Genomic DNA, 21,702 nt, shown 5'->3' on the forward strand with positions numbered 1-21,702 from the left:
GTGCACAGGAGCAGCTGCAGCTGGAGAAGAGAGGGGTGAGAACACAAGAGAAACAGCCCTGCAGACCCCAGGAGGGGCAGGAGCTGCTCCAGGCTCTGGGGCAGAGGTTCCCCTGCAGAGGCACTGGGATCCCCCCACAGCCCCTGGAGGAGCCCAGCTGAGCAGGGAATCCTGGAAAAAGCTGTGTCCCCATGGCAATCCCCACTGGAGCAGCTGTGCTGGCAGGACCTGTGGCCCTGTAGGGCACCCAGAGTGCAGCAGCCTGGTCCTGATTGCCATGGCAAGGGACCCACACTGGAGCAGCTTGGGAAGCCCTGCAGCCCATGGAAAGGGCTCGGTGTTGGAGCAGTTCTTTTGATAATTCAATTTATTTTTACCACGTTATAAAACGCCTCTGACCCGGAACATTTACTCTTTAGAAGAAATCCTTCCATTCCTTTTGATTCCCCACCAGCTGGACTGGAGTTAACTCGGCTGATGTTCCCCTGGGACAGATGAGGGAATCCTGGTACTGAGAATCCTGATGCCTCCCATTCTGGCAATTTCTGGCAATTTCTGTCAATTTCTGGCATTTTCTGGCAAAAGAGTAATGGTAACAAACAGCTGGGAGGCAGCAACTTCAGCTCCCACAAATACCCAGCAGTGAATAGCTGCTCAAGGCAGTAGCTTTGATGTTGGAGTGATGGAAATTTAACTACTAAAATGCATTGGTGCCTTGTTCAAGGGTTATTCATTAAAATAGTCCATTGGTTTATGTAACTTGTGAATATATTATTGCCATCTTTCATTAAAAACTGATTTGTTGTGCATAGTAAAGCATGAGAATGAAAATAAAAGTAAAAGCTTTTCCAACAAAATCCCGTGTTAAAAGAGAATATTTCTTCTAAGGAAATATTTCTAAGCCAAATATTTTGGAAAATGATTAGCTGCTTATTCACATGCCATGTCTTGAACTTTGTGCTGAGCTAAAAAAGAGCTGCACAGATGTGTGACAAAGAATCAAGGGCATTTCTGCATCTCTGCTGAAGCAAGTTCACATTTAATAATCACATTCTTGGCAGGAATATTTCTGCAACCTGTGTCAGTGGAGCATGTACGAGCTTAGAAAGGAAGTTTATATAATTATCTCATTATCTAATTTCAATAATAGAATAATTGAGTTGCCTAAATGCCTATCAGTGGCAAACCAATGGAGATGGTAGATCTGTGGATGTGAAGAAAAACCTTGTCAGTCTGATGGAATCTGCCTGCTCTCTGCCCTACTCTCCTTCCTGGCTGAAATGTTTGCTTTCTGTTAATTCTCATTAGAATGCTTCCAGTGAATAATTCCATTTTCTCCTGCTGGACCCCCTTTGCAGGTCTCCCTCTACCTCTGGCAGCAGCAAAGGTGACCTGTGAGGCCAGCACTGCCCCTGCCCAGGTGAGCAAACACCCGGGGCTGTCTCTCCCTGCAGGAAAGCTTTGGAAGGAGCATTTTCGGGATGTGGATCCCTCAGGAGAGGGGGGTGAGGCACTCAGGGAACATCTGGCTCTGTGGAGGGAGGGATGGACACACAGATGGGGCAGTTCTGAGTGACTGAGCAGCGCTGGGGTTACTCAGCAAGCTGGCACAGGTTTGTTACCTGTTATTCCTGCCTGCAGTGGGGCTGAGCCATTCCAGCTGCAAACCTGCAACTGAGAGCATGGAAGGCGGTAGGGAAATACAAAAATCTGCCATATTAATTAATATTCATTCTAGAAGATTAGCTTTTAAATTAAAATCATAAGATAAGTAGTTATAGTGAGAGTTTATATAGGAGAAGTAGGACATGGTATAAACGCACCTTGTTGCATTTGCAATCCAAATGAAAATATGCAGAATGGTTTGGTTTTTTTTTTGCAATTTAACTCCTAGAAATTGGGACTCAACCTACAACCAAAAATCCTTGCAATAGGGCCAAAAAAATAATTGTATATTTGACAATAGCTGTCACAGCACAGTGCCTGCTAAATTATATTCCCATGATGAAATGTATTGATTATTGACCTGTTGAACAGCACATGGAATTACCCTTTTGAAGGAGGCTAGCCATTGCTTCTAATGGCATTAGCTTGTCCCTCCTACCTCTTCTGCTTTCCCAGTTCATGAGTTCCCTGATTTTTGGCAATTTTGGTTTTGTACTTAGGCTGTCTAATTTAGCATCACGAATAGCTGAGACTGGCAAGCAGTGTGTAACTCATTGTATCCAGCAGTTTCTTTTATGTGCTGGAGTCATTGTAAACAAGAATAAAACTGATTATTTCAGCAAACAGTCACAAAAAACGGTTTTAATTTTAGATTTTTTTGTCCACAGCCAATAGAAAGAGGATGGTTTGTATTGGTGAATCTCTGCTGAGGGTGGAAGGAGCCAAAAACTGCCACAACTGCACTTACAGAGGATTCCCACAGATCTTTGCTCTGTGTGATTGTGGAAAAAAGTGGATTTGTGTCACCTGCAAGCTCATCCCCTCAGTGCTGATCTTTGTTGATCCATTCTCTGGGGAAGATGCACTTTGTTGTGTTTGGTTGCTCAGAGGTTTTATGAGGTCTCCCCGGGCTCAGCTCCATGTGGAATGACTTTAAGGTGGTTCTGTCCTCAAGGCAGGAGCATCCAGGCTCTCCTGGCCTCACTGGAGCGTGTGTAACACAGAGCAGCTGAGTGCTGCCAGTGAGCTGAACTCTGCAGTGAGCAGCAGGGGGTCCCAGTGAGCAGAGTTCTGCTCATTTACTCCCTGCAGAGAAAGGACATTTGTTCTCCACAGTGTTTTCTCCCGAGAGGACCAGGTATTGGCTTATGTCACCAGCAGCGTGCCACTCCTCAGTGACTGGCTCCTCCAGGCATACAGGGATCCCTTTCACCCCTCAGGGATCCAAATTCCACTCTCGTGTGGTGGCTGTGAGGGCAGGAATTGTTCTGAGAATGAGTTAAAGTTGATCTGGTTGTGTTTCTGCTCAGTGCTGCAGAGTGTGGGGTGTGTGTATGAACACACACATGCTTGTAGGGACAGAAGGCCTCAGCAGCCTTTTGTATTCATTAGCTAATTCTAATTCTAATGTATTCTAATTCTGTCCAGGCCTCTGCCACTGGTATGGACTTGCAGAGCCTGTCAGGATAACCAGAACAGCAACAGGAAATCAGAATGGCAAATTCCCCTTCTCCCTTGACCTGCTGTGCTTGTTTGAGGGTAAGTAGCAGACAATGCATATAAATAATAGACAATATTATATTAGCCTATACATTATTATGTGTAGGATACCTTTTTTTGTTGTTTTGAGGGTGATTAAAGCAACCAAATTTGAGACAGAAAGCACAAAATAAGAATGAGAAAGTGATGTTAAAGTTTGATGGCAAGCATATGGGTACCTCCCCACATCCCTGATAGCCCTGTTACTGGATTTCCCCGTGACATTACCTTTGTTTCACTCCTGGCATTAAATCTCATCTGAGTTTTTTTAGTTTTTTTCTCATCCGAGTTAGGTTTTAGTATTTCTGCTCTTTGTTGCTGTCTGAAGGAGCCATTTGGGAGATGAACTGTGCAATAATGCAGTGCAATAATTGAATCCTGTGGTGGCTGTTGTGGTGAGCAAAGCTGGCTGGCCTGGCTTGGGCCAGGGTCACTTCAGTGTCACCAGGGACTCACCACTGCCTGGGACTGCCACTGGTACTTCTGAGGCCCTTCTCTATTGCAGCACAGCTTTTCCAGGCTTCAGCAGGAAAAGAAATGATTCAAAAATAATCAAAAGGAGTGGGGAGGTAGCCCACTGATGAACTTGGTCCAGCCTGGACTAAGTTTTTAGCCTTCCTGGTTAAATATTCTAAGCCAACAGTTGTGGTGCTTTACAGAATGCATTAAACAGCTCAATCACACTGTCCTCTCTGCATTCATAAATTTAGTGTTTGTATTCCTGAAGCAGCTGTTTTCTTCTCTTGCTCTACTTTAGCTCTTCTTCAGAATACAAATTCCATCTCATTTCCATTTTTTCCAGACCTAACACTTTAAAGTTTTGTTCTGCTACTTGGTTTTTAACTCTTTGGGCCAAAAATTGAGTGGTTTGAGGACCACTCTTTTATTTTTCAAATAAGATACTCCTTTGCTGTTAAATATTTCCCAGTATTCTTGATCATCCTTTTGGAAGGGCCTTCTGGGACAGTCTCTGAGACAGAAGAGCTTGTTCTTCTTCTTGAATTTGACTTGATTGCTTTCATGCAGAACTAATTGCCACGTTTTCACAGGTGAGTCCTCATCCTGGATGCACTTCAGTTTTTACACATCAAAGAATGAGACAGACTTTGGAGATGGAACTTTTAAGATGGGAATTAATAGGGGCTGTGCTTTGTCCTTCAGAAAACTTCAGACCTAAAGTGTTATGGATTTGGCAGTTGAAAATTCTGGCAATAGTGGCAGATACTGCTAACAGCCCTTCCCTTCTCCCCACTTTGCTGCAGGCTGAAGTCCTCTACAGGAAAGTCTGCTTCTCTTTGAAATCTGAAAAAGATTGTGCCTGTATTCCTCATACAATTCTTAAAAAACACCTTAAAGTTATAGATACCGTTCTAAATATCTCTATTTATGCAAAATTTATATACATGCTCACTAAAATAACTAAAAAATCAGCTGAAATTATTGTTCCTTGTTAAACATTTACAGCACAATTGATAGAAAAACTTCCAGAAGTTTTTCTGGAAGGGGAAAGATCTGGCCCAGATTTGTAGCTTGGGAGTCTGATACAAAATGTGGGAGAGCCTGTCTGGCTTTTATTAATGCCATCTTCTCACTTGGTCCCTGTTCCCTCCCAGCAGGCCCATCTGTAAGTGTGGAGAGACAACTGCAGAGCCATTTGCAGCTGGCTGCCAGGCTGGAGGGAAACATCCTGAATATCTAAAGTTGAGAGGAAAAAAAGTATTCTAAAATCACTTCTACTGCACCACCAAGCTCATAGGACACTTCACAAGCAGACCCGGATAAAAAACATTCAGTGGGAGCTTAGACTGCTCAAAATTTTAATTGGATTTGAGATAAATTGCTGCTTTGTCTTGCTGTCACATTTCAGAAGTGCAGGAATGTTTCCAAGTTTCAAGAGGAAGATGTCCTGCATGGACGGGACATATAAATTTAAATTCAGACACTTCCTACATAATAAAACCACACACAAGTGTGGGGACATGAAAAGTGTTAAAATACATCACCAGCAATATTATAGATGATTATATTTGGCACCTGGTGTAGAACATACCTATGAAGAGGAATTACCATCTAAATGACTGAAACTCCCACAGAGATGATGGAATGTATTTATTAGGTGGCTGACAAGCTGCTAACAAAGACTGATATAACTGTGGCTCTGGGTTTGTCAGGTTAAAATAACCATTCTCTCTCAGCTGTGCACATGAACACAAGGCTGAGCTGTTGCACTGGGTGCACCTGGAGCAATCTCCTTGTCTTTGTCCTGACCCCTGAACCTCCTTTTTTGTGTTCTTCCCATTTATCTACCCCAGTCCAGCTGAAGGGAAGGTGAGCCAGGAGCTGGGTGCAGTTTGCTCATCAGCCAAGGCTGGCCCACCACAGTTCTGGGTCACAGTGAGATTTTTATGAAAATCCTCTGCCAGGATTTTTCTGCTATTCTAGCTGAGAAGCCTCAGAGAGGAAATGTGAACTGTAACCATCTGGTGGTGTGGAATGTGGTCTGGGGAGGATTTACCAACAGGGGCATCTTGGATTGGTCTCACAGGAATTGTTTCTGCTTGATGACCAACCATGGTCCAGCTGTGTGGAGGCTCTGCTCAGTCAGGAGCTTTTGTTATCATTCCTTTCTGTTCCTTTCCAGCCTTCTGATGAATCCTCTCTCTCTGTTCTTTAGTATAGTTTTAGTATAGCATTTTTAATATCCTATATATCATAAGATAATAAATCAGCCTTCTGAAACATGGAGTCAGGATTCTCATCTCCTCCCTCGTCCTGGGACCCTCGAACACAGCCACAGTTCTGGACAATTCTGTGTCAAACTGCAGCCCAATCTAGTCTCTGAAGGAAAAATGCCTGAAAATGAGACCTCCCCTTCTAGAAAAGGTGGACTGTTGGGTTATGTGAGGTTTTTTGTTGGTTTTGTTTCATTGGTTAGTTGCTGTTTGATTTTTAGCAAAGCACAGATAGAGATGCCATGTCCTGGAATGAACTTTTGCTGGAAACTGCTTCTTTAGCTGTTGGACAGTGAAGAAGCAGTGTTACCTCTGAGGAAAATGAGTCAGACAAAATTTGTTTATTTAGAATAAGCTGCATCTCTTCGTGGAGGTCTGTGTGACACAGTGGTGTCCAGCAGGGAAGGGCTCTGCTGGGTGGTGCAGGCAATCCTGGCAGTGCCTGTGTTTGTGGGAATTATCCAGGAATTCCTCCTCAGCTGTGAATCACTGGATGATGTATTGCATCTTCCTGAGGAGACTCTGTTTATTTTGGTGATGCTCATGGGCATATCAGTGCCATCTATCCTGAGGTTAAATCTCTCAGGTATTTATTTGTGGTATAATCGTGGCTTGGTTCTCTTTCCTGCCACGTGAGAAAAGCACAAACCAGTCCCAGGTTTGCCAGAGAAGTGTTCAAGCAAGTGTAAAGTAAAAAAAAAAAAGGCTGGCTGCTATTGTAAACAGAATGTGAAAGGAGTGATAGAGCTCTGAAACTGCTCCTCTGTTATTAGACTTCATGAAAAAAGATGGAGATTTTTACACATTTGCTCTCAAAACTGAAGTGGTCCACGGAGAAGTTTAAAATACTGCCATAAATACACAAGGGTTTGTATATTATGCCTGCATCTATAGTTCCCAAAGCTTTTTAGTTACTCAAAAAGATCAGGAAAAAAGCCTATGGCTGAAAATAAAACTAAAATGCTGGGTGGTCAGTAGTGCTGGAAGGACAGTGTGTGTGTAATCATGGATGCACCATCATGCTGATGTCCAAAGTCAAAGTCCATGGGCAAACCCTTGGCCAGATCTTTTTCCAGGATTAGTTTCATGAGAAAGTGACAATTTATTAAAAGGCTTTAAGGAAAGGTCAGGTTCTGATAAAGCTTCAGAAGCAAAGTTATTTTAGGTCCAGCATGATTACCTGATAATGAGAGCCCCAGCAGGCTGGGTTTTATGGCATTCATTAGGGTGAGAGAAGGAAGATCTTAGGGCTGATTTAATGTCTGTTCCTGTCCTCTCCCTCAGAAAACCTCAGGTTAGCAGAAACTGAGAAAGCCAGGAGAAAAACTAAAGTATTTTTGCCTAGATACCTTTCATCAAGAAACTTTTTACAAGGGCATATAGTGCCAGGACAAAGGGGAATGGCTTCAGACTGCCAGGGAGTAAGTTTGAAGTAGATATTAGGAAAAAACACTACCCTGTAAGGATGGTGATGCCCTGGCACAGGTTGCCCAAAGAGCTGTGAAGTGCCCAAGGCCAGGTTGGACAGGGTTGGAGCAGCCTGAGACAGTGGAAGGGCACCCACCATGGCAGGGTGGAATGGGATGGGCTTTAGGCTCCCTCCCAGCCCAAACCATTCTGGGATTCTGACTCCAGTCATGGTTTCACCTCAGCCTCACCCCGCCCTCACTCTCTCACTACCTCAGTCACTTCACAGCAGGTTTTTTGCAATGTTCCCTCTCTCCCACTGAAGGCACAGGGAGGTGCCCAGCAGGGACAAAGATCCCTGATCCTCATACAGCCCCACGTGCCAGTCTCAGCTGGCAGCTTCCTTCTGCATTAACTGGAATCCTTTCCCCTTTTCCCCTTTCCCCTTCCCTGACTGTTTCTCTCCAAGCAGATTTGCTCCGGACGTGCTGAGGCTGGGAGTTCTGAACGCTCTCCAACTTTTCCTGTGGAATGCACAGTGAAATGCTGTGCCTTTGTGTGCCACTCCAGCAATGCTGTTGGAGGCTGCAGAGAGCAGAGCTGTGTCATTAGCAATGCAGCCAGAGCCCAGCGCCAGCAGAGTGGCTCGTTAGAGCACTGCAGCAGTGAGCTGTTCTCTGAGGCAACAGACAAATAATACATTCACATATAGATTTTTCTCTTATTTCATCTTCCTTGGATATCTTTATTTTCAGAGGGAATCATGTAATGCCTTTACACTGATGAAAGTGAAAGCAAAAATATTGGTAACAGCGCTCGGAGGTGTTTGAAAGCTCCCACTGCAGCTTGCCAGGACTGAGTTCTGTTGGGTGTCTCTGTGTTTGATTTCTGCCTTTAGCAGCTGTTTCGAGTCAAAGAGGCCTTGACTTGTATAATTTAGGGCTGGTTTGTAGCTGGGATACACACGTGTTCTGATAAACACAACATCCCGTGCAGAGGTGAGAATTTCCCTGTGCTCAGCCCACCCTCACAGAGCTGACTCTCATTTACATGCAGCACAGGTAGCAGGGCTCTGTCTCTTTCTGGAGACAAGAAGGTGTCCTTAGAGTTAAAAATCCATCCTCTGATTTGCTGCTGAAGAAACAAATTCCACCAGCTTTGCACTGTAAATGCCATCTAGTGTTTGCATCCCAAGGACGAGGGGCTCGCAGGGAGTACCTCAGCAGGTGCCTTAGGATCTTTTGAGGGAACAGTGATAAAAAAGTCCATGTGGAAGTTCTGAAAACACATCCAGGAGAGAGAGATGTAACAGCTTGTGTTCACAAAGGTGGCAGGGAGGCCATAATGATGTGTTTCTTTTCAGGAGAAAGGAGAAATCAAGGCCATACAAAGCCAGACCCAGGAGCACACACCATCAGGTTTTGTAGCCTTTTCCAGGCTTCATCAGAATACAAAGGGAGCGAAATTACTCAAGGCTGTGCTGAGAGAGCTGCAGAAGTTTGGGAAATTGTCATTATCAAAACTCAGGTGGGTCTCCAGCCATGCTGTGGGCAATTATGAATTCATAATATTTTGCATCCGTGCAAAATAGTGAATGAAGCAGTGAATTGCAGTACACGTTTCTAGACAATCACTGTCAAAAAGGTGATGGGCTTTTAGAATTTTTTAAATGGTCATGGGCAATGTGACTGATGGATAGATGCAATATATTTCTTTTTAGGATGAGCTTAAAAGCTTTTTTAATCTGTTACTGCTGCTTCATTCTTTCCCTCCACCTCTCTTGCACATCTCAAATCCAAATACCACATGAAAGAAATTCAAGTGTACATTTCTAATCCATATAACTGAATAGCTGCAGTGGACTTACAGGACTTCAACCTCTGTCTTTTGAATACCCAGATGATGGAGACATACACTACATCAAGTCAGACTTTATGACCTTTGTCTGTCTCAGAAAACCAAGAAATCCTTTTAGAATACAAAGTGGGCTTTGGCTGCAGTGAAGTTTGGCAAGTGTTCCTGACTGCCACAGCACATTTGTAGCTAAACTGACAGTGCAGATTCTCTAAACATCCAAGCACAGCCAGGTTTATCACATTCTGCCTCTTGATGTTTGTAAATTAGTCTTGCTTCTCTCTAATAAAAATCCTTGTAGCAGAACCAAGTGTTCAGCAATTCTATGACAGGAGACACTATTATTTTGGAAGCACAGTTATTTTTCTTCAAATTAACTTGTTGACAAGAGGAAAACCATGCTGGAGTCACTCAGAATGTTTCCTGCTACATGCCAGAAAAGCCTCCTCTATCACTTGGAATTTTAACATGCTGTGCTTTTGTGAAGAAAATAACTTTATACACTGACATCTTGATGCCACTCACATCTTTATATCTCAAAAATAAAAAACTAGAGGTCAGTTCATGAAAGCAATTCCAGATCTGCTGAGGGCTCAAAAATCAGCTTTTGTCCCAGTATTGACCAATCTTTGGGTTGACATCATTCTCAGTTTAAAGGTTTAAATTGCTTCAAACTCTTGGTGTAAGTTTCCCAGAAGATAAAAATAAAGATTGTCATATGTGTTATATAAGATTTAAGCTCTATCTCGAATTAGATTAAACTAAAATCAAATTGACATTGTTGTTTTATTTGTGAGTGCTCTGCTGGTAGTTTGATGTTATGAAGCATTACAATTTAAGACCAGAAAAGAAAACAGTGTTCAATCAGTTTATCTACTTCCACTAAGAGAGGGGAGAGCGACAGAACTGCTATAATTTCCTTTTAATTAAAACCCTCCAAATGATTAAAGTGCATGGAAGCTTTATGCAGCTGCATGTCCAGTGTCACTGGCTGAAAAAACAACTGCAGTCCAGGCAGGGGCTTTGCCCTGCTCCTTCCAGAGCCTCCTCAAACCTTCAGCCCTTCCCCAAACGTGTGGTTGGCAGCTGTGTGTGTACACAGAAGAAAAAAAAAAAAAAACCAACAAAAAAAAACCAAACCAAACAAACAAACAACAAAAAAACCCAAAAAAACCAAAAAAACAAAAACCAAAAAAAGTTAAAAAGCAATCCCCATCCCAAATTCAGACATTTCTGCAGCGCAGCTCAAAGCCCAGAGCTCAGCTGCAGCATCAGAGGGCTGGACCCACAGCGAGGGGCATGTACAGATGGTTTTTGGTTTGAAGTGCAGGACTGAAATGAGAAGTTAGCCATCCTGGAGTTGTGTCCCTCGGCCATCATTTGAAGTGCAGTGTTGTTTCCAGTTGTTCCCCAGTACCCAAAGCACAGCTCTGCTCACCTTGGGGTGCTGCTCAGGGCTCTGGAGTGCAGGCTCTGCTGGGGCAGGGTGAGCCCTGCTGCTGGCCTCCCTTCAGAGCCAAGCAGGGCTTTTCCATCTGTGCCTTTCTGCAGCAGCAGTTAGTGGCATGAAAAGATTTGATTTGTAAATGTCTGAGGCAATAGACTTCATCTTTATGGGCTCGGAGAAAGGAAGTGTGAGGCACTGAATTGCACAGCTGCCTGCAGAAGAACCACTTTCTTTTCCAAGATCACCATTTATCAGGCAGATGGAACGGGAATATTTCTGTGAGCATTGTCTCAAGAGCAGCACAGAATCTCTCTGCCACCTCCTCAAGCATGTGCACTTTTAATGAGTTTCCACCTGCCAAAGACATCTGAAGTTCCTCAGACTCCTTTGCCCTCCTGCTACACCTTTATTTCCACTTGTTAAAAACTGATTATTCTAGCATTCACTGTAAGTGGAGGGCTGAATTCACTGGATAAAGAATCACTCAATAATCACCTTCTCTTTTTTTTTTTTTTTTTTTTTTCTTTTTTAAAGTAAAAATCAATAATCAGGTTGGCCATAAGGGAAAATTCCTTAATTGCAAGAGTGGTCTGGCATTGGGATGAGCTGCCCAGGGAAGTGGAGTCACAAACCCTGGATGTGTTCAATAAATGAGTGGAGCTGGTGGCCCTTTGCCCCAAAACCACCATGCCCACTCAGCCATCTCCTAGAAGTGGGTTTGGTCACCTTGGAGATGTTTTCCAGCATTAATAATTCTGTGATCACCCTATGTATTGAGCAGGAATCAATATCAGCAATCACTCTTTGCTTTTAGGGTGTGGACAACTAAAACAATTTGTGTGTACAAATCTGTCACATCAGGGAGTGTGTGGGGTGTGGCATACAGACAGCTCCAACCCCAAAATGCACAGACTCGTGGCCAATTTTACACAGCTGCAGGTGTAAACAGTAAAAACCTGGATAAAGGATTGCTTGGAAAATGATTGATACTTCATAAAACAGCATATTTGGACAGCATGGAGCGTTTTTAGTAGGGCACATCTCTTAGCAGCTGGGAAGGTTTAGATGGGAGATCATTTAAAGGCATTAAAATCCTCTTTGTTTAACCCTCTGCAGATGCACCCAGTGCTCAGGGGTGCTCTGCTGCTCTCAGGGGCTCAGGCGTTGGGCTGGGTGGGAATTCTGTCTGGGAAATGGCAAAGGATGTCAATCCAAACTTCAGCAACTCTCATCCCATATTGAAGTCAGTTCTAGAAAACAACAAAGGGCGTGAAATTACTGACAGAGCAGCATTAATAATTAAAAAAAAATTATTTCAGTGACTGAAATTGAAAAAAATGTATAAAAATTTAAACTGAGCTAGACAAAGAAGATAAGATTTTCCTTTAATAACCCCATCTTAGATATTGATTGCTATTTTTCTTACAAGATTTTTGCCAGCTATCTGAAAGGAACTGTCCTTTGAGCATAAAACCAGTAGAGACCAATTAAATCACAGAACATCCTCCAGTAACTTACATTGGACAGCCAGAACTAAAATATTTTTAGTGCAGCTTAGGAAGTCAGAGCATTCTGAAATTTCATACTCTGTTTGATCTTTCTGCAGATAAATGTAGAAGGCTCAGAAGAACTGGCATTTATTTGAAAAATTTCTTTTTATACCCAGCAATAAAATATGCAAATATATAAAGTCTTTCCCTTCCCCATGTTTAAGTTATCTGAACCAGTTCTCCAAGTATTTCTTTAGATTTTAAGTCAATTTTAATTAAACGTTTCACATCTCGCGAAATCAAGAGAGACGTCTCAAAACTTCAGTCAAATATTTGAAGATAAATTTCACAGAAATACAAAACTAAAACTTGAATAAGTTACTTTTTCTGTCAAAGAAGCTTAAGGCACCAAGTTACTTAGAATCTTTCAAATATTCCTAGATTATGATGTTGCACAGAGTGTCCAAATTCTTTGACAGTGTTAGCAAGTAAGAATCAGAAACATTTATTTTTTAAGGCAGCTTCCATAATACATTTGGACAGAAATGGCTTTTTTTTTTTTTCTTTTCAAGCATATTACAGGGGCTTTTCAGTCAAGTTTTTAGGTCTGCAGTTGTCTCCCAAGGCTCCAGTGTCCATTTCTGTGCTTTTGAGGGGTCAGTCAGAGTAGACCCTGAGCAGTGAATATCATCTGTACTCCAGATGAACCCACTTCTGGTCACTTTATGATTTGAAAAGATTCAAGGAGTTTATAATTTGACTCTCACTGAAGAAACACAGCTAAATATTGGATAATAATAATAATAATAATCATCATCATCTAACTCATTCTACAGGAGCAGCAGCAAATGATAAACCCCTCCCTGGCCGGGGTGACTTTGGGTGTGACACCATTAGTGGCTATTTTTCTGCTGTTGCCAGCTCTAAATCCAGACTCTGCAAGATTATGTGGATACACTATTTCTTTTTTCTGAAATTTGAAAAATTCCTTCTACTGTGCTCTTTGCTGAGCTTTATTCTGCTCTCCCCAATGTTTATTCTGTCAGCTGCAGTCTCAGAATCTCATGGGTCCCCCACCTCTCCCTCCTGGAACACCAGACTCCTCTCAGCCCTTTTTTACTCACCTTCCTATCTGCAGTCCTCTTGAATTCTCAACTTTTAACTCCCATTTCTAAAATTCCTGCGATTCCTCTCCTCCATTCCTCCCCATTTCTCAAGAGCCCAGTCAACTGCTAGAGCAAAAAGAAAAAAAAAAAAACCCACTTATTTCTTTCTTTACAGTGCTGAAAAGTCTCGAGCTCTGCCTGCACATCACAAAGGTCCTCTTATCTCCCCGGTTCTGTGCTGTCAGCACACAGCAGGAAATCTGAGCAATCCAAGCAAGCCTTAGAACTCCATCACAAACTGCTCCTGTCCTTTGCTGCTGCTTGCCTCTCCAACCAGAGTTCCCAGCCCAAGGGCACGGCAGCTGGTGCACTTTCAGCCTTCTGTCCCTTCTGTAAGTTACTTTTTCTGCCAAAGACGCTTTAGGCACCGAGTTACTCAGAATCTTTAAAGTGTTCTTAGATTATGACATTGCACAGAGTGTGTCCACATTCGGGTCCTGCCTGGTTTGTCCCCCCACATCAGCAGGGGAGTCAGAGGAGCAGCAGCTCCCTGCCCTATTTCTGCACCCCAGGATGGGAAATTCCCAGAGCTTTCCCTTTCCAGGCTCACTGGGAGTCTGGGAGCTGCTGTGTGAGAACAGACAACATCCAGGCACAAAACCCCGTGAAGGGCTCAGCTTCATTGCCAGTGCTGTCCAGGAGTGAGCTGGAGTTTAGTCTTGTGGTTTGGAAACCGTGGACAGGTTTTCATGGGGGCAGCAAAGGCAGGTAAGTGCTGAAGTCCATCGAGTGTAGTTTCTGCAGCAGAGTCCAAGTTTTCTGATAATCAAAAGTTCGGGAGAGTGAAGGGAAACTAAAATCCAACCTAAAAATATCCCCCCCAAATAAAAACCACAATGATATACCGCGTCCTTAGGTTAGCTCTCAGCTGCTTTGGCTGGAATAATAAAATGGACTGGGACACAGCATCCCAGGGAATCGGGCTCTGTGTGGGTGTGTGTCTGAGAATCTAGAGAAGCCATGCAGAATGGAAAAATTCACATAGCTGCTTGGCAAAACTGGGAGCTGGTGAGAACTGCTTGTTACTAAAAAAAAGTATCAGAAAACCTTAATGAGGGCCCTGCTGCCATCCCCACTCCAAATGTTTGTGCTATTGAGACAGCCAGCAAAGAACCTCAACCTGATGGGGCTCTGTAAATAGTGCAGGGCTTCAGCTCTGGAAAACGGAGCCCTGCTCTCACCCCAAATGGGGTTTTTGGGGAAAACCCCCAAACCCTGAACCCCCTGCACAATCTCTGGTGTGTTTTTGTGCCTAGCAGCCTTTGTTTGCTTTGTCTTGTCCCAAAAAGCTCTCTGCAGCAGGACTGGACACCCCGGGGGAGGCGTGGGTGATTCCAGCCCCAGTGATGGCACATCTCTGCTGCCTTGCAGAGGCTGCTCATGGTCCTCAGGAGAGCAGTTCAGCTGCAGATCCCTGCTTCCAAATGCATTCTCATTCTCAGGAAAAGCTGCTGCTGATGCTTTTATTGACGAGAAAATCGGGATACTTTTCCCAAACGTTTCAGTTGTGCCACAGTAGAAATGACAGTGAGGGAAGTGCCCTGGGAAGTGAAGCATTGTGAGGACTTGTCTGGGGTCACAGAGGTTTGTGTTATTGGAAGGACAAGGAGCTGCAAGCTGATCACAAAAGTACAACTGAAAAAAACCAAAAAACAGCAACCCAGAGGGATAAAATTGAACATCCCAAAGCACTACTTCATCTGTTCCACATGAGCTCAAGGAATCTTAAGGATATCCTGTGCTTCAGTCTTAAAATAAAAACCCCAGTGCCAGTCACTCCTGAGAATAAGGTAACTCAGTAAATTAAGGCAACTCAAGCTCAGTATTTTATACCCAAGGGGTGTTAGACTGAGGAAGGATAGAAATTGAGTCTGTCCTTTATCCAAGTGGAATTGTGAGCAAAACTCACACTTGCGCTGCAGCTTTTAAGATGATATTTGTCTTTAATCAACTTTAATAAGAAAACAGGGGAAAACAGCTTCAGAACCACCAACCCCCAAAACATTCTGGTCTCAGAAATTCATGGGGAATATTTAGAGGGATATGCATTTCCCCTACAAAGCATGGTACAGACAGCTGGAATAAAAATCCCTCATTCCACTTTCATTACTGAGGCAGAAAAGCAAAGCAAATGGGAATGGCTCTGTAACCATAGCAACATTTGCCATTATTATTTTTTCAAAGAATTTCTGAGGCTCTACAATTTGAATTCTGCATTCTGAGGATAAAGTTTGTATCAAGGAAAAGAATGGAAGAACTTTATTTGGTAGCAGGCCCTAATGGCAACTTTTAAAAAGGTTTTTTTTTTTTTTCCCTAAAGTGTAGCTTAAAAAAGAAGTCACATGCAAACAGTAAGGAATATAATTTCTTATCATTTTCTTAAATATAGTGTAAGATGTCTGTAACTCTCAGGAGATAGGGTGTAGAATTATGACTGCATGAAAACATGCTAATTGAGAATGGTCTATTAAAAGGAATTTCCAATAATGGCAGGAAGTGTGGAAAAATAATTATGGTTTCCATACAGAATATGATATTTTTCATAATCTGAATACAGATTTCCTGGGTGCTGTTGCTTGGGTCAAATACAAGATTCTTTCTTTCTCCCCTTCACCTCAGTGGGCACATTTAATCTCATTTTGTATTTATTATGAATAATTGTACTCACAATAACTTAGAAGCACAGCCAGTTACTTGAGAAGGAGCTGCAATAAGTGTAAAAGTAATCACTCTTAAAATACTACAGAGACATCTAAAGGCAAAAAAAAAAAGAAAACAAAAAAGAAAACAAACCAAAAAACCCAAAGCCACCATGAATAAGAGTCAGGATAGATATTTAGCAGAAAAAGAAGAAAAACCACAATTGGAACATGACTTATTTGTTCTGTTTTGTTCCATGGCAGATGTCAGCATGAACAGCACTTCTTGTGCTCCATTTCAACGGGAAGGTTGACACTTAAAAATGTATTTCAATCAAATCACCATTGATTTAATGAACATTAATCAGATGCAGACGGCTATGCCAAAATATTAACTTGTTAATTGGAATAATTCACTGCAGGCAGGAAAGCCACCTCATCTTCACACGACCTGCCAGGAAATACAGCTGACCAGAGAATTAACCCTGCCCAGGACCGGTGCAGCAGAGCTACAGGCTGCAAGGGGAACAAGGCACCAGGTAATAATGTCTCTACCTCCAATCTCTTCTTCATCTTTCTCTTTTGTGCCTGCTCCAAACAGAAATAACTCCTTGATGGGTAGACACAGCAAGCTATTAGGTCTATTGTGCTAATGATCTGCAAATTAAACTGTAGCAAACCCAAAGCCTCCATGCTGAAGTTGTTAAGACCTTCTCTGTCAATAACCTGCAGAAAATGAATTACACAATTATACCTCAGTGCAAACTGTAATGACTACAAATTACAGCAGTAATTGTATTATACAGCAAAGTGATTTGATTCATTGCTTACAAGGCATAATTAATAAGCTGAAATGAGATTATCTCTATATTCTATCTTTAGAGTCTATTTTTTCCGAGGAGTAATTTGTTGTTTTTTTTTTTTTTGCCCAACATCTCGTTGCTCTGACTGTCAGAAATATTTAATGTGGTTTTTTTGGGTGAAAGTCATCAAGCATCATCTTAAATTACTGAGGTAACTCTGGTAGGTCTGTAAAGAATCAGGAGGCATCACTGCTCTCAGGAGATGAAATAGAGAGATAAACAGAGATAAATAGGAGGCAATCTTGTATGCAGAGAGCTCTTTGAGGGTATCTGTTGATGAGCAAGGGCAGGGAAATGGCTAAGGCAGATTACATTTGCATTTCTGTTAGATGACAGTTCATTTTAATTTCATTGATTGTTTTTAAGTTAGGATAACAAAACAGCCTTTGTTATTTCCCGGGTGAAAGAGAATGAGAAGGAAAGACTGGGGAGCACTATTGCACAAGAAATGTAAACCAGAAAGAGACAGAAAAATACCTGAGCTCAGGACCTTGGGAAACGTGTTAAAGGCTCCTGATGATGACAGAACGGGTGGAAATGATCATTAACAGCACTCCCCCAACCCTTCATGTTCTTGCCAGCATTTTTCTTAAAGTCTGCTTTATTTGGATGCTATTTAAATACCAAGAGGTGATGAACTGAGGATGACAAAGGGGTAACATATCAACGTTATGCCCTGTCCAAGCGAGCACCTCTATTAATTTCAATCAGGGATTTAATTGGGATTTAGTTGCTGGGTTTGATTTCGTTGTTTAAATAAATGGGCTTCATTTTATAAACCTGCACAGTTCTACTCATTACACAAGTTTTTCTAGAAGCCTCCAGCTTGAGCTTTCTGTTCTAAAGGGCAATATTAAACAGCAGAGCTGCCATGGAATGCAGTTTATCCTCCTGCTGCAGTCAAATGAAGGAAATTTGGGAGCTCCAGAACCTGCCTGGGAAGATAAGACTCATAGAAACAAAAGCTTCAAGAGTTCTCTGGCTGCTATTTTGCTCAAAAGTAAAAAGCCCATTAATTTATTATTAGAACAATCTCCTTAATCAAAAGGCTGATAGCTTGTTATTTATTAGATGATTCTAATGAAGCCTGTGAAAATCAGGAAAGCAGCCAGAGCAGCAATCAACTCCATTTTGCAATAAACCAAAGAGCACCTGGTGCTTTGCAACTTTGTCCTTTGACAGTCTGGAAAACCAATTTTCAGCATCTAAACTAGTATGTTGGTCACCAGCAGAAGCTGTGCTAGTTTACCTTTGTTTTTCTTTATCCTGTGCTTTGAAAACCTTAGGAAATCTGTATTAAAATGTTAATATGAAATTCCAGTGAAAAGCCTGGATTTCTGAATGCTTGTATTTTTCCATAACAGTCTCTGCAGTTGCACTCAAACAGAGAGAATAATCTGAATGTCAAATATTTGACAAGTCAATTTGAGCAGAAGTAGGTAACTGTGGAGCCAGGAATTATTTTCAATAATTGATAGCACTTTATATCATGCAAATTACATATAAGAAACATAATTTTCAGCCCAAGAACAAGGCTTGATAAACCCTTAATTTTATTAAGGATTCTTTCTTCTCCCCTCACATCTTTATCTTAAAAATTCCTTCCTGCTGTCAGTTGTATTTGCTATCACTGTTCAGAGATTTTCCTTCATTCTCCCAAACACAGATAGCCAGGTTAACTTCAGCCACCAAACACAAGAGATTGAAAAAAATCCAACCATTTCATTGTGAACATACAGAAATGTCTTGGTGATTTAGAAGAGGAAATCCCTTTAACTTAAAATAAATCAAGCTTGTGGACACAAGAAAAGAAGCTTGTAAGGGTAGAAAACTATTAAGTGCAAAATCGTTTTATGGTTTATTAAAATTATCAACTGTGTAAGAGTGGGGGATGTGTTCTCAACATGAAAATGACATCATGAATGCCTGGGAGTTCTCTGTCAAAGCAAAATCCTTGCAGGACACACAATTCCCCATTCCTAAACAGGGACAGGCAATCTCCCTGACCCCACCAATCCCAGATCTGTTTATCTGGGGGCAGCAGAAAATGCTCAGCGTGGGAGTGAACACACACTGGTTCCTCCAGGAGGCAAAATCCTGCCCCCACTCTGCAGTGTTTGCTGTCCGAGGTCCTGATTTTAGGAAGCAGCATTGACATTTTAAATAGGAGCCACAAAAAGCCCTTTAAGATCTCTACCCAAATTTTTTCTTCTCTCTCTCATAAGTAGCATCACCACTTAGTGTATTTGATACACTGGTTTTTGCAGGACTCTGTCCAGATGAGAAGGCTGAAGTCAGTGCACTTTTTACCCCTAAATTAATCTGATATTCTCACAGGTCTGATTTTTGACAGCAATGTGAGAAACCAAACAAACTACAACAAAAAACCACCCAAACCCCAAAACCCTGGCTTGAATGGCTCCTTCCTCCCAAGAGGCTGCACGGCAGTAACTGGCACAGGAAAAGCTCTGCTCCATTCAAATTTCTTTATCTATAAAACAGAGATGAGAATACTTTTGAACATAATTCAAATAATTGACTGTCTGCATCTATTTTTGTTGATATATGTCAACCAACAGAGCTGTAAGTTAGCTAAAGCAATTCTAAAAAAGAAAACAATTCTATCCACGGCAGCTCAGTACATGAATTAATTCTTTTTATGCAGGCTGCCTCAGAAGTATTATTTTCTATTTCAAAACAATGCAGGTAGCCTACAACACCCAAAAGAAAGTCAAGGAAACACAGCTGCAGGTGAGGTGTACTGCAGGCACTGTGACATGCAATTATACATGCTACTCCTTTTCAGCTTCCAATTTTAGCCTAATGAAAAATCAAAGTTCACTGAATTACACTAAAAAGACTTCTAGGTTGAAATTCAATTGAATGATCCACGAGGTAATTCTTTTTCAGAGCTGCTTAAACAGGAGTGGAATCAGCAGGGTGTAGGGCAATGGGGAAAGTCAGCAGTCCTGAATCCAGGACAGCATCCTGGTTCAACTGGGATTTCTGTGTGAGCAGCCAGCTATTCCCCAGTGCAGGGCACGTGTCTTTCAGTAGGAAAATTTCATTTTATTCTACTTTTCACTGTGAAATCAGCAAGAATCCTGCTGTACTCATCAGCACAGAGATTCTGTCAGTCTCTTTGAGGCCCTGGCACAGGGTGCCCCTGGATCCCTGGAATGTTCCAGGCCAGGCTGGGCAGGGCTTGGAGCACCTGGGACAGTGGGAGGTGTCCCTGCCATGGCAGGGGTGGCACTGGATGGGCTTTAAATCCCTTCAACCCAAACCATTCTGTGATTCTTCATTTTTAACATCCAGTGAGGGAAATACTGCACTTTTGCCCCTCCCTTGTTCTTCATTTCCAGGTTTTGCATTGACTTCTACAAGCCTTAGGTAACTCCAGCTTGTTCTGATGCATTTCATTTGTTACAGTTCAAGGCACTGTGGTTATTTATTTCTGAATCTCTGGTAAATCTCTCGTGTTCTGCTGTTTCAGGGTCACAAAAACAACACAGTGAAGCCATCAGCACCCAACATCTCCCCTCATCCCCAGGTAAAGATATTTTCTGCTTTCTTCTGTGTGAACACACCATTCCTTGGGTACAAAATGCCCCCACCACAGCAGCTCCAGCTTTTTTTCCTCTCCTTTGTTCATTATTTTTTACAACAGTTGAAAAGAGTGAACAAAATCAATACAAAAATATATTACACTGGCACTAAACACTGGCCAGCCACTTGCACTGATTAGACAAAACGTGATACAGTGAATTTGAGTTTCACTGGGAATCTAAAACTTAAATGGATGGAAAATTGTGGTGATGCATTCTTTATTTTCACTTGTTTGCAAAAAAAAAAAAAAAGCCATAACTTTATCAAACATTATGAACACTTTCACTGCTGACAACCCTCTTCAAACAGCAACTACTGTAATTTCCCCCACATTTACATAATACTGGCTGATTAAGCTGACAGAATTTTCTTTGCTGCTTGCTGCAGAAATCAAAAATAAAAACACAGTGTTAGCAATGGTTTGCCCTCCTAAGATTTTCACGTTGGAGTGTAAGGAAGAGTGAAATGGCTAACCTGAAGCAGATTAGAGCCTTAGAATAGTCTCCTCAATTACTAATCCCCTCATCCTAGCAGATTTAGGGGCTGCAGCCCTGCCTGAAGAGAACCACTGGATTCCCTCTTCCTTCACAACCCTCACGAAATTACAGCCTCTTACCCTGATCATTTATTTCTCAGAGGAGCTACAAAGCCTCAAGGCCTGAATTGTCTGGCTGTTACATGAACACAGCTCTCCCCTGGGTTATTGCAATGTATTCCCCTGTGTTATTTCATTTATTATTTTCAATATATTCCCATGTTATTTCAATGTATCCCCATGTATGTCATTTAATGTGTTATTTTCAATATATTCCCATGTATTTATTTCAATGTAGTCCCACGTATATTATTTCATGTATTGTTTTCAGTGTATTCCCCTGTGTTATTTCATATATAATTTTCAATGTATTCCCATGTATGTTATTTCAATCTATTCCCCTGTGTTATTTCATATATAATTTTCAATGTATTCCCATCTATGTTATTTCAATGTATCCCCCTGTGTTATTTCATATATAATTTTCAGTGTATTCCCATGTATGTTATTTCATTTATTATTTTCAATGTATTCCCCTGTGTTATTTCATTTATTATTTTCAGTGTATTCCCATGTATGTTATTTCAATGTATCCCCCTGTGTTATTTCATATATAATTTTCAGTGTATTTCCATGTATATTATTTCATTTATTATTTTCAATGTATTCCCCTGTGTTATTTCAACCTATTCCCATGTATGTTATTTCATGTGTTATTTTCAGTGTATTCCCCTGTGTTATTTCATTTATTATTTT

General features: G+C 41.7%; 1 protein-coding gene across 1 annotated transcript; it reads left to right on the forward strand.

Annotated features, from left to right (window-relative positions):
• Positions 1-1,682: 1,682 nt before the first annotated feature.
• LOC119695124 lies at positions 1,683-21,280 on the forward strand. Its single transcript, XM_038123021.1, has 5 exons — positions 1,683-1,692; positions 3,094-3,204; positions 8,707-8,870; positions 16,362-16,478; positions 20,299-21,280. The coding sequence occupies exons 1-5, from the start codon at positions 1,683-1,685 to the stop codon at positions 20,548-20,550; spliced, it is 654 nt and encodes a 217-aa protein (XP_037978949.1). The 3' UTR covers positions 20,551-21,280.
• The last annotated feature ends 422 nt before the right edge of the window (positions 21,281-21,702 follow it).

This window comes from Motacilla alba, chromosome 4A (assembly GCF_015832195.1).
Source record: "Motacilla alba alba isolate MOTALB_02 chromosome 4A, Motacilla_alba_V1.0_pri, whole genome shotgun sequence".
Lineage (NCBI taxonomy): Eukaryota > Metazoa > Chordata > Aves > Passeriformes > Motacillidae > Motacilla > Motacilla alba.

Coding starts and splice junctions, on each gene's coding strand:
- LOC119695124 (XM_038123021.1), top strand. Junction 3,205..8,706: donor CCTGCTGTGCTTGTTTGAGG/GTAAGTAGCAGA, acceptor GTTTCTTTTCAG/GAGAAAGGAGAAATCAAGGC. Junction 16,479..20,298: donor CAAGGGGAACAAGGCACCAG/GTAATAATGTCT, acceptor CTGCTGTTTCAG/GGTCACAAAAACAACACAGT.